At 42.8% G+C, this 12,485-nt stretch overlaps 1 protein-coding gene across 1 annotated transcript in view; it reads right to left on the bottom strand.

The window, feature by feature from the left end:
• ATR (ATR checkpoint kinase) overlaps positions 1-12,485 on the bottom strand; it is a 63,577-nt gene that overhangs the window by 30,777 nt on the left and 20,315 nt on the right. The window contains exons 18-29 of the mRNA XM_078862335.1: positions 11,992-12,177; positions 10,572-10,664; positions 9,498-9,628; positions 8,609-8,752; positions 7,708-7,801; positions 6,864-6,989; positions 5,868-6,074; positions 4,241-4,354; positions 3,685-3,800; positions 1,540-1,660; positions 1,074-1,211; positions 311-503 (exon numbers count right to left, since the gene is read on the bottom strand). Of these exons, the coding sequence (XP_078718461.1) occupies positions 311-503; positions 1,074-1,211; positions 1,540-1,660; positions 3,685-3,800; positions 4,241-4,354; positions 5,868-6,074; positions 6,864-6,989; positions 7,708-7,801; positions 8,609-8,752; positions 9,498-9,628; positions 10,572-10,664; positions 11,992-12,177 (1,663 nt within the window). The remainder of the gene's footprint in view (positions 1-310; positions 504-1,073; positions 1,212-1,539; positions 1,661-3,684; positions 3,801-4,240; positions 4,355-5,867; positions 6,075-6,863; positions 6,990-7,707; positions 7,802-8,608; positions 8,753-9,497; positions 9,629-10,571; positions 10,665-11,991; positions 12,178-12,485) is intronic.

The following is a 12,485-nucleotide window of genomic DNA, read 5'->3' as shown; positions in this document are numbered from 1 at the left end:
CAGAATGTTTACTGGACTCGAGCAAAGCTCTTGCTCAGTGTGTGCCCTGGTCACATCAAAACCACAAGTTAATTAGGTGCTCTCTGTTTAAATTATGGCCTCATGAGTAATATCAAGTAATATTTTGTACGTTAAAAATTATATTATTAATCTGTATTTTTTTCTAGCAATGAAAATGTGACTATTTTACATTTTGGATTATATAATATAGTGTCATTTTGGTTTATATTATATTTGAGAAAATTAACACATCAGAGTCTGCACAATGATTTGTGACCTGCTGGCCTGAGGGTGCAAAGTAATGGCCCACCAGCTTTGCTTTTGGACTTGACTCCATTTGGCTTCTTGAGCGACTTCAACTTATGCCTAGACCACAGGGTCAAGTGGTCAAGCACCGAAAATATGGTCTGGGCACTCATCTGACTGAGGTCTGACGCATCAGCACGTTCAGACCCCTCCTGGCCCACGTCATGCTGTAATACTGCCAACATCTCATCAAAAACCTGCCATAGAAAAGAACGGATATTACATATAAATAAATACATACAGGTATGTATATCATATGAGTTTACATGCAAGTACAAGTGTATGCTTGGAAGTACCTTTAGGAGGCAGAAAGTGGAGAACAAGCATCATTGAAGTGTTCAAAATATAAAGATGACATTTTCACCATCAAAACTTGCACATGTGAAGACAACGGTATGCGACTGGCAAATGTGCAATTTGTACTTGTATAATTTATTTACTTTGATATTTATTTAGTGACTTGCTTAGCTTTCCTATACCTTGCACCCCAATCTTGTCTTTGTATTGTTTGTTGTTGAAACTCTGACCCGCCCCAACTGGACATCTGTGAAAAAGAGCTTAAAAGCTCATGATTCTTGCAGTATAAATACACACTCAGATTCTAAAGTACTTGTATGTACGTTTTGAGATTTAGTGTACATGCCTAAAATCTGAAAAAACTAAACTGGAGAAACCTATCAAGAATTATAATCGTAGGAAAGAAAAGAAGCTGCTGTAGTTGTTGTTTTGAATATTTAAAAAATTACGATGCCAACTGCGACTATTACCTCCTGTTCTTCGGATACGTCACCATCCAGCAGCACATACACGAGGATGTGCGGCAACAGGAAGAGCGTCACCTTGATATCGTGCTTGATGATCATGCTGCACGACGTGAACACCCTGCGTGCTGGCTCCTGCCGCACCTGCAGCAGCAGCAGATACATTTATTGAAACTGGAGGGGCTACCACCACACAATTCACAGGTAGCAGGGAAATGCACATGGCACCACAATGGCAAAAAAAAAGCTTCAATAAGAAATGCAATACATTTAAACAGGTCCAAGCCCCCCCCCTCCCCACCTCCTTTTTCAATCAATCCACACTGACCAGCATGCTCAAGAGTAGTCAAACAACCTTCATGACCAACACGGTGTGGCAAGGTCTTGGATTGACAAAGGGCTGAACATAATATATTCAGGGATATCTATTAAAATAGGGCTTTAATTTTGTTTGCATAAATGGTGTGTTTACCTTGGTGAGGAGGTAGCCTGCCCATGTGCATGCCCAATCTTGGAATGTCTTCCTCACATTCGTGACATAAATCGGCTTCCGCAGTTTTGCCCAATTGAACATGGGTGATGAATTAATGTACCTATGGTGAAACATGAATACACCTTTAACATCTCAATGCCCAAATCACAAAAAAGATACATATGGCAATATGCAGTAGAGTTTTGGCTCTGGAAAAAATCCACCACTTACACAATAAATACTTTACTACTTACAATCCAACATATCAGCAATGCATAATTCTTTCATGTTTTCTGCACCATTGTAAAGGAGTAGTGTGAGCAACCATGAGGGAGCAAACAGAGGGAGGTGCAAGCGAGTTGACAGCCGAGGATGACGTCATGTCACGGGGGCTGTAAGGGGGCACACCTTCGGCAACAAAGGCGGGTCCGAGCTAGGGGGAGGAGCCGCCAAAGGGATACTTAAGGGGGACCCCCGTGACGAAGGTGTGGTCGTTGTGGGGAGCCAGAGCAAGGATCGGCTGGAAGAGGTCTCTCCCCCTTCTCAACGCCGGGCGGTGTTGGATGAACCCGCGTCCCGTGCAGACGAGTGGGAGGAGCCAAGGGATAGCCGAGAACAGGGCCCCGAGTAATCAGTAAGAATCAGCTGAGAGAGAGAGAGAGGGTTCTCTCTCCTCGTCGCCGGGCGGTGTTGGATGAACCCCCGCTCTGGTCAGACGAGTGAGAGAGTCCCAAGGGATAGCCGAGGGTAGGACAATGTAGAGTTTGGGGGTCCAGGGTAAGGACCAAAAATAGAGCACCTACCTCTGGTGTGAGTTCCAGTGTTGTGTGAAACAGTGTAAATAAACGGCAACAGCCCTTATAGTAAATCCCGTCTCCGCGTGGTCTACTGCACAACACCATGTTGAACATATCCCACTGAATGTATGTTTTCTTTCCTATGATAGGAAGCTTATCAGCATGGGTTGAACAGGTCAACACTATGATAATTGGTTTTTTACCCTTCTATCTGGCAACAAAACTGACACCTTTTTACAAGGAGTCATGTTTGCATAGACCGCAATACCTGCAGTCATAAATACAAACAAAAGACATAACTCTGATAACGTGCACTGTCCTTGAAGTTGAATGGTCCACACCCGAGACAGCTTTCCTTAGAGCCTAGTCTCACATGGGTTGGACCAAATGACGCCAAAAGGCGCACAACTCAAAGACAATGCACCATCAGAGTATGAGAGCTCGGGGCAAGCATCTACACTATGGGAACTCTGATGGTGCATTGTCTTTGAGTTGTGCGCCTTTTGGCGTCATCTGGTCCAACCCATGTGAGACTAGGCTCTAAGGAAAGCTGTCTCGGGTGTGGACCATTCAACTTCAAGGACAGTGCACATTATCAGAGTTATGTCTTTTGTTTGTATTTATGACTGCAGGTATTGCGGTCTATGCAAACATGACTCCTTGTAAAAAGGAGTCAGTTTTGTTGCCAGATAGAAGGGTAAAAAAACAATTATCATATTTTTACTGGCAAATGAGGTTCCCATAGGTCAACACTATGTTGATGAGACTTAGGACATATGGGTCCAGAAGATTAATACGCTGATAAAGATTGTATTTGATTTTGAAGTGATTTAACAGACCCTTGTACATTTATTACCTCCAGTAACGCATGACAGCACATATCAAGTGGTTGATTACAGTTTTTACTTAACGTTTGAATGAATTATAGAGGGTTTAGATTTAACTGTACAGTTCATAAATGTATTTCGTTCCATAGTTGGCATTAACATTTATGAATATACGGGGTTATATAAAGTTTGAGTGGAAGTCCACTGGTAACAAAGGCTTTTAAGAAAAGGGTATATAACGACTTATCTTGTTCTACAAATTGTGGAACCGAGGGGGTTTGTCAATATTTTGGGATAATCTGAGAATCAGGGCTACTGGGTCTTCAGATTAAGGTTTTACTACATTTCACAAATTGTATGGTAATGCCCTTATAAACTTGTGATCTTCCATTATCTTATTTATTATGACGGATATATTATTGGCGTTTACGCTTGTCATAGTAAAATACCACTTCTTGATACTACATTATAGACCAATAAATGTCAAACTTAAAAACTCTGTTATTTAAAACAGTGCTAACCTCGTGTGCAGGTGTGGCTCCAGAATCTCCTGCACATTGTCAGGAAAGGATCTCCAGAGGCAGCGCCCCGGAGTGCTCTCAGTGCCCTCCTTGCAGGCGTAGATCTGCAGAAGCTCCTGCTCAATCAAGGCCACCAAAAACAACGTTTAGAAATGGTACCAACTCACACAGCCCAGTGTGAAGTATGCCTAAACAACATCCATAACCGACAGTTTAGGGATGCCTGCATTCAAAAGTGCATTGACAAAAGGCTGTACCAAAATGCGATTTAGGTATGTAAGTAAGTTGAGGAGGGAAATAAAATGAACACTTAATCTATCAGCTAATCGGCCTTCCAGATCAATATATTAAAAGGAACATTGTTTAGGAAAAAATTCATTACCAGTTCAAACTTTATCAGCAGGCTAAATTGATGGTAAAAATGTATAGGTGTACAAAATTTCAACGTGAAGCAAACGCATAATAAATAAATAAAACTCCAATTGAGCGTATGCATCTGATCAAAGGATAGGGAAGGGGTGTCACGATGGGGAACTTGTGTGAGCAGTGGGCTGACCTGCATTGCATAGGCAGCACAATCCTGTGCTCGCACATTGTCGGCCGTGGCCAAGAAAGCACGAGTGAGCTCCGTGAGCAGTTCCCGAGAAAATTCAGGCTCCTCCACTGCAGCCTGTTTGGCAAATGTGCACCAACTCTTATTAACAAGAACAAAACAGTACCTCCGATGTCATGACCATTCAAACAATGGTTCTTCTTCAATTATTTTTTTCAGTTACAAAGTAGTGGTAGTACTATAGTTAAATTGATAAGGTGACGAGATTAACTCCTTTTACCCATCATCATCTTTAGTCGTGGACTGTGACATTGCTCGTGACACATACTTAAAAACTACATTATGATCGAGGCCCCATCCATACATGGCACTAGAGGGTCTCTCTAGAGGGTATTTAGTCTACTGTTCGAGGCTGATCAGATGTCTTGGAAGATGCAATAGTATCCAATAGTATCCACACTTTAACGTTAACTTCTGCAGGGTGAAGCTAAGGCATGATGAACACACTCGGTATCTAGGAGTTACCCTGAATCGGACGCTTAACTACTATCACCTCAAACAAGCTAAAGGTAAAACGAAAGCACGAGTGAATATTATTCAGAAACTTGCAGGAACAACCTGGGGAAGCGATGCCAGCACATTGAAGATTATCGACGCAGGCCCTTGTTCACTCCACTGCGGAGTACTGTGCCCCGGTGTGTGGGGTGAAAGCCCTCACACGAACCATGTCGATGTCGAAATTAACAACGCGCTTCGAATCATTAGCGGTTCCCTAAAGTCTACTCCACTCCCGTGGCTTCCTGTGCTGGCGAATATCGCTCCGGCCAACATCCGACGCGATGATGCGACGACACGGGAATACATCAACAAGATAATGAAAAACTTCACTCTGCCGCTCCATCAAGATCTAAAGGAACCCCCACGCCGCCCAAGGCTAAAATCCAGGAAACCGTTCTGGATACGCGCCTCCGCTCTAGCAGCCGATAATAAAGACACTGCCACTCGGTGCTCTGAATCGTGGGCGGCTATGGACGTGGCAAACAAAAACATCATTCACGATCCGACGGTGGAAGTACCGGGATTCTCTCTTCCACGCCGACTATGGACCACACTGAACCGCGCTCGAACACAACACGGCAGATGCGCGTACACATTCCATAAATGGAAGATCAAAGGATCGCCAAACTGCGACTGTGGAGAAGTCCAAACCATCAAGCACACCACCGATGAATGCTCCATCCATGCACATCCTGACGGTATCGCTGAAATCCACACTAAGTCAACCACATCATTGGACTGGATGAGGAACCTTTGCATTCATTTACGACGATCATTAAGAAAAAATAAAAACTGTTGCTTTTCACAATGCAATACGAAAGAAGAAGCCCACCACACGCGACCTGCCAATCAACTAAGCAGGCAATCGAATCAGCGATCCTTGGACTGCAAGTCCAATTTACTTATCATGTGAGCATTCTGTACATGTATACGTACTCTTTCATACTTAAAAAAATCATGTCTTATTCAACACCATATGTCTGCACTCCATCTGGAATATCTATAGTAATCATAATGTAAATTGAGCAACCAGTTATTCTAATTACTCAGAGGAGTGTAATAGATTTCTTACCAGGAATGTAGTAGTTCTGTTTGGTTGACAACTGGCAGACAGGTCAAGACGGCCAGGGTCTATCGCTCCCAGCTCGCCCAAGCACTCGCCAAAGAGCAGGCGTGCAGATAGGTCGGCATCATGGCAACCCTCCAACAGGACAGTGACCAGATGCGAGATCACGGGTTCTACTGTCTCACTCTCCCACGCGTACTTCATCAGCTTGCCCTGATTACAGGCAAAAACAAAAACCACACTTAGTGCTAACCAAGCCTCAGTTGCAATGCCCTTGAAAAGGCGAGCTGACAAAAACAAAGGCTCAGTAAGGCAGGTGACGATTGAGTGAGACATTTGAAAATCAGGCAATGCCATAGCCAAAGAAAGAAGGAAACAGCGAGGTGGGGAAAATGAAGGTTGAGAGGAACAGAAGGCTAGGTCAGACAAGTAAATGGCCACAGATGAGGCAAGTTGGGAGAACAAATAAGGCCAATGTGGAAAAACAAAGGCCAGAGGGAGGGAAACAGCTATCCAATTGGACAGGGAAACCTGCTGCCACCTGTAGCCTCGACATTAAGAGGAAATGATTGAAAAAAAAACTTCCTATTGTGTCAAAATATATTTTACATGCATTATGAGTGATGGGGTTTTGTGACGGCGAGAAACATAGATGGCAAAGCTTAAAACAGTAAAAAAAATTGTTCTGTACTTCCCTCTGCTGCCCACAACACAGACATGCAGCCTATAACATTCTGTAGTACTTGGTCATTGCCCATTCAAGCAATATTCAGGCTCAAACCTGCTTAGCATCTGAGATCTAACAGGATCTAAAAACATTCCAAGTTATATGTCATAGACAAGAACTTATATAAACCTATACTATTGTATATTTGAATATTTAATTGTGATCGAGTTTTACAATTTTCGTAGGATGCAAATGTCAGTAGTTATAACAGCATGCACTGAAGCCCTCGAGGAAAATGTGTATTGTTTAAAACAAAAAGCGTCTGGGTGGCGGACCTGGTTCTGGTAGAGGGTGTGGCGCAGGCGGGACAGTGCATGGATGCGGATCTGCAGGTTCTCATGCTGCACGGAACGCATCAACCGCTGCAGTTCTGCGACCAGGTCTGCCGAGCGAGACTGCTCCTGTAATGCACACAGATGTCATATGTAGTCAAAATACACCACTAGGGTAAGTGTAGTTTACAACCACCTACTTAAAGTAGACATGCCGCATGACAGTGCTGGAACCAGTAAGAAGCATACCCCCCCCCTCCAGTGCTAACATTGACTTGCAGCCTAAGATGGTATTTTAGGTGGAGTCTACCATTAAAAAGCCGAGGCCAAGCTTATATATTAATAGCTAGTGGTATGCATCAGTAAAAATTATGGATACGATATCTATTAATCCACATTTGCTTTCACTGCACATCTGGACTCTTTTTAATGCTCGTTCAGATCCAGAGCCATGGACCTGAGCAGCTATACAAAACAGGAAGGATAGGCAGAGGCTGTGGAGGAAGGGTGTGGGTTAAAACTTGGGCAGCTATTCATGATAAAAACCAGGATCCCAGGTGTAGAGAGAGTTTGATGGTTTCAGCCTGGTCATTTCCTAACCAACCACTTACGTAGTGGCAAATATAATTTTAATAAGGCTTGGGACTCCCCCAGCCTAAATAAATTTCACAATGCAGCTATCAGCATTAGCACTTAAGACCACCTTAGTTGGTGATATTATCAGCCCCACTACCTCAGGTGTTATTAAGGAGTCAATAAATTACAGGACATGTATGTTCAATCACAGCATATGTAACAGTAATATAAAAAGCTAATAAAAAGGAGTGTTTATTTTTGTGTATCCCACCTTGCTGTATGCATTCAGCACATCCAGGATGGGGCCTAAGTCAGGATGGTCTGGCATGAAGTACACCTCATGCAGATAATCCTGCACTGCATTCCTGTTAGCCATGAAATAAACCAACGACGCTGTAAACATTCACTCCACACACGAACAACAGTACATCCTAACAAGTGGAACCAGATTTTATAGCGATCTGCCTAAAGCCAGAATGAATGGGAAAGACAGTCTGAATGCCAAACCAGAGTAATATTGTGGTAGCATTACCAAAGGGTTCTGGAAGATGCAAAATGGACACTGGATTCTATGTCAGCATTTAATAGGCTTGATCCAACATTGTTAAGACATTTGAACAGCATGTCATACCTTCGGAACGGGGTACAATCTATGTCAATAGCACTTTAATTTGAGCCATACAACACTGTTATCATGTTTGAATGGCTTTTTTTAAATCTCTCCTTTTTCACATCGTCTTCGCCCAATTACTCTCCTTTACTTCTCTTCCTCATTATTTTCACATCAAATCTCTTCTTTTGTAGAGCTTAAGAGAAGTTTGCTATCAAATTTACAAAATGGGGGATCAAATGTATTCCCATATTGGTATTGACAAGTGAACTAAAATAATCTTACTTTGTTCTCATTCCCTATTTCCAGCTTTCATAACAGAGATTCTGACACTTTCAAGCCTGACTACTCCCACCTCAATCTAATATTCTTCCAAACTTTATAGTTCCTTGAATAAACATTATCTCCAACACTGCATCACACACTATACCTATGCATGTATATAGAACTTATTTTGCACCGTACATAGCCAACCATGCTCATTGGAGGTGCGATACCTACCCAAGATGGTCCAATAACACACGAGAGTTTTGCAAAGCCGTTCCAAAACAGCGGTCCTTACTTGTTCTCCACAATCATGTAGTGGAAAATGCAGGCCACGTTCTTGGGCTCTCGTGTCATGAGAGGGAGCAGGGCCACACTGATCTGGCTCAGCAGGGGGCCTAGGCATGTCAGTTCCAGGCAACGGACAAAGCAGTCCCATGCCCTGCAATACAACCACAAGTCATGTACACTTAAATCCCCACTTGTGAGTTTGATTATACCAGTGGAGTAGGTACAACTGGCGAACACTTTTACAGATGGTATGGCACACAGAAGATTGTGCCGAGTTCAGCTAGAACCCAGTACATCTGAGTTGCTTCCACCATCTCCGCCACGTATATATATGTACACCAGCAGATCTGGCAGGCTGCCAATGAATGCTGGAGAGAGCATGGTCAAGGTGTTAACAAATTATGTACAGCCCTTTGTCACTTAACTGCTGGATTCAGCCAAGGGGGTTGTTTGGCTATATTTCACCACACTGACCAATGTGTATTGGCATGACTCCACATCTGCTTGGGGTGGGGGGGCAGGACTGGTTTTTATATCAACTTAGGTCGCAGTACTTACGGCACTGGATTTTATCCACAGCGCCATGTGTTTGCAGGACGACAATGGGAAGTCTTTTTAGGCTGTTTAACACTTATGTGCGATAGGTCCACATACATATATCACTTGGAAAGACTGAGATACATTCAGGTTGTCATGGATAACCTGATGGTCTTAGCGCCTGCCAAAAGATAAATCATAAACCTAGTTTTTAAATTAGTTTGGCAAAGCATATCTCTCCAAATATGAAAATTGTCCAATAACATAATTAAGACATAACATTTAATACAATAAATTACATGAAGCCCTGCTTATCATTGTGAATAAAATTTATAAAGCAACAACTGTGCACCACTAACTTGCAGCAGAGCCCGGGAAAGTCGTCCTGGTAGCGCAGCCCTGTTCGTAGGGTTGTCATCATCTTGACCCGTACGGACGTCACGTGTTTGGAGCCCATGAGCTCCATCAGGGACACCAGGCTGTTAAGTGTCTGTCAAGTCACATACTGCAGTTAACTCCAACACTGCAGTTGTGGGAAGCAAGTTTTATATAAATACAAAGATTCCCCCGTATAGCCTTAACAGACTGTAGGGGCAAGTGCTGTTAGCAAGCACCTATGAAGGCCGGCATGGCACACGAGGGGGTGGGTGGCCAGCACCACGCCTGTTCACCTTTGTATAACTAGTTGCGATTTTTACACACCGCACAAATAATTTGAGGCCGAGTCGACCTAGGGGAGGCCCAGGACTGGTTCAGATAATCGTCACTGGTATTGGTCTTGAGCGGGAACCGAACTCGGGTCACTGGGCTTCAATGCAATACCGCTCCGCAAACATACATCAGACATATTTTTGCAATCACACACAAACACATTCAGAAATACAAATAATTATTTGTATTAATCATATATGCACACAAGCCCATATAAACACATTCCCATGTGGTGTAGTCACCGCTCATTCTTGTTTCCTCCTACTTCCCTGCGACTATGTGATTGAGCCTGTCCCAACCCTTATTCCTTCCTTCACGCTGTCCTAGGCATCTCAACTTCCCTGCCCTGTTAAGTCATGAAACCCATCAGGGATCTGTGACAACCACCATAGCCAGAGTTGCATAAATCCTAGATATAGTTGTTTTATTCCATATTCACTTATCGCACTGCAAACTCATGGTGTTTTTGTTTAAGACAAAGCACCAATTTGTTTAGCAACTTGCATTTTCCTTTAAAGTGGTAATTTTATAGGGATTAATATTGAGGGTGTCACAGGTTACGTAATTTGTGACAAAGGTCATTTGACACAAAAAGAGTTTTAGTAATTGTTAAATATTTATTTTGATTTCATCTTTGCTAAAAATGTCAGAGTTCCTTCGCATCTGGCCTTAATTTCATTGGATTGCTGTTAAGCATTGAAGCAGGCTATAGCTCCACTCGCCTTTTTCTTGTCCTCCATGCTGGTCCCAGAACTCAAGAGCTGAAGGTTGAAAAACGCCAGAATTCCGAGCAGCCGGGGTTGTAAGTACTCGGCCTGCATGCCCAGGTGCAAAACACACATAACTCTCAACAGGCACGCCTTGGCAAAAGTGGTAATATAAAAACAATATTTACATCTGAGTGAAAATAATAAGAATTAGTGTAAACTTTGCATCATGTGGAAACGTAAAGGTCATAATGAATGTTAGGATTAAAATATCACTTACTGAAGTGTGAGAGAGTAGCCGAATGAGGTCAAATGAGTATGTAAATATAGGATCATACACAATTAATTTGTGAAAAATTGGAAATGTTCATGACTGTATAAAACAGCTGCGGATGGAATGTAGACAGGTGGTGGCATGAGTCAGACCACTGGACCAGCACAACTAAGATCCTGGGTTTAAATCGGGGTAGCCACCCATACTAAAATGATCAAGTGTATTGAGCAGAGGTCATAGTACCTGATTAACAATACCTTCAAAATAATATCAATACATTTCATCCTTAACTTAATTTGGTATTAAAAATTCTGGCTTGACGACCATACAATGAGTGTCGATATAGCACGATGTGTGGAAAAATGAAACACCTCTGTGGCTAAAAGAGATTACTTTAAGGAGTCTCAGAAGTAGTTATGTGATCTGTACTTCCATCGACAATAATCTTAAATTATTGATACATGTGGTTCTTAAATATGGAGAGTAGATATCCACGTCTCTAACTTATGCTGTAGTTATGGTTTTGGTAGCTATTCTCTTTTTCAATACAATACATTTTTAATTGTCATCACTAGGAGCAAATAAGTCACATGTGGTGATCTGGCAACAGCTATGGGATCTGGCAAAGTGTGTAATTAAATCAATGGCTTCGGCCATTATATATTTCAGATTGTTCTTGTACCAGTAACGTTCGGGTATGCCCTAACATACATAGCATCCTTGGCAAAAAAAATGTTCGACACTCCATGTAGTGTCAAGCAGTGTGGGTAGAGTGGAAGGCGGGGAAGGCAATGCTCATCGTCTCTGACCCTGTGTAAATCTCTCTGCCTTGCATCTCTCCATATATCTATGTCTTAGAGCCAACTCAGTTCTTGTGTTTACTTAAAAAGAAAGAAAGCTATTTAACAATTTAGATTATTGGCCATTCCTTACTCAAACTAAATCAAGCACTGCAAAGACTTGAATTCCTTTCTCTGTTCACAATGAATCTTTAAATGTACAAGATTGTGTGTGCACGTGTATGCATTTGTTTATTTTTCATCAAATTACACTAAGGAAGTCCGTGAATGCACGCTTAGTTGCACACGCCTGTGTGCCTACATGCATATGTGAAAGCATGCATGTATGCGTGCATGCACACATGCATTCGTACAAGCGCACCATTTGCTGAGATGAGGAGATATCACCACACACGTGCTGAGCAGCTTCCGAGGACGAGAAAGAGGCCAGCATGGCCAGTCCGTTGAACACCTGCCGGTAACTCTCGCCCAGCCGCAGCAGCAGCTCATTGTGGAGGCTCTGGAAGTCCTGCCGCAGGAGGCTGCCAAGCTCAATTTCTGTCTCCTTCTGCTCAGCCAACGCATGGACAAGATGGTGTGCAAATTGCAGTAATAATTAGTATAGAAAGCATATGCCTAAATCCCCCGAAATGCACCAGATCAGTTAAGATCTTGGACGCTTAATCCAGAAGTGGATAGATCATGGTTTATGATGACGATAGATATTGACTTGGGCCTAAACTGGCATGGCCATGATTCCCTTGCCTGGAAAGGCGTAAACACTGAGGCAGGGAAACCAGGCGAGGCAGGCCTAGTCATGGAGGGAACTCGGCCTCGAAAGCATTTAAATGTAATTGCTGTAGTTAATTGTAAATG

Source organism: Lampetra fluviatilis, chromosome 13, assembly GCF_964198595.1.
Source record: "Lampetra fluviatilis chromosome 13, kcLamFluv1.1, whole genome shotgun sequence".
Taxonomy (NCBI): Eukaryota; Metazoa; Chordata; class Hyperoartia; order Petromyzontiformes; family Petromyzontidae; genus Lampetra; species Lampetra fluviatilis.
The sequence above is the reverse complement of the archived record's forward strand: the minus strand, read 5'-3'. Positions and strand labels throughout refer to the sequence as shown.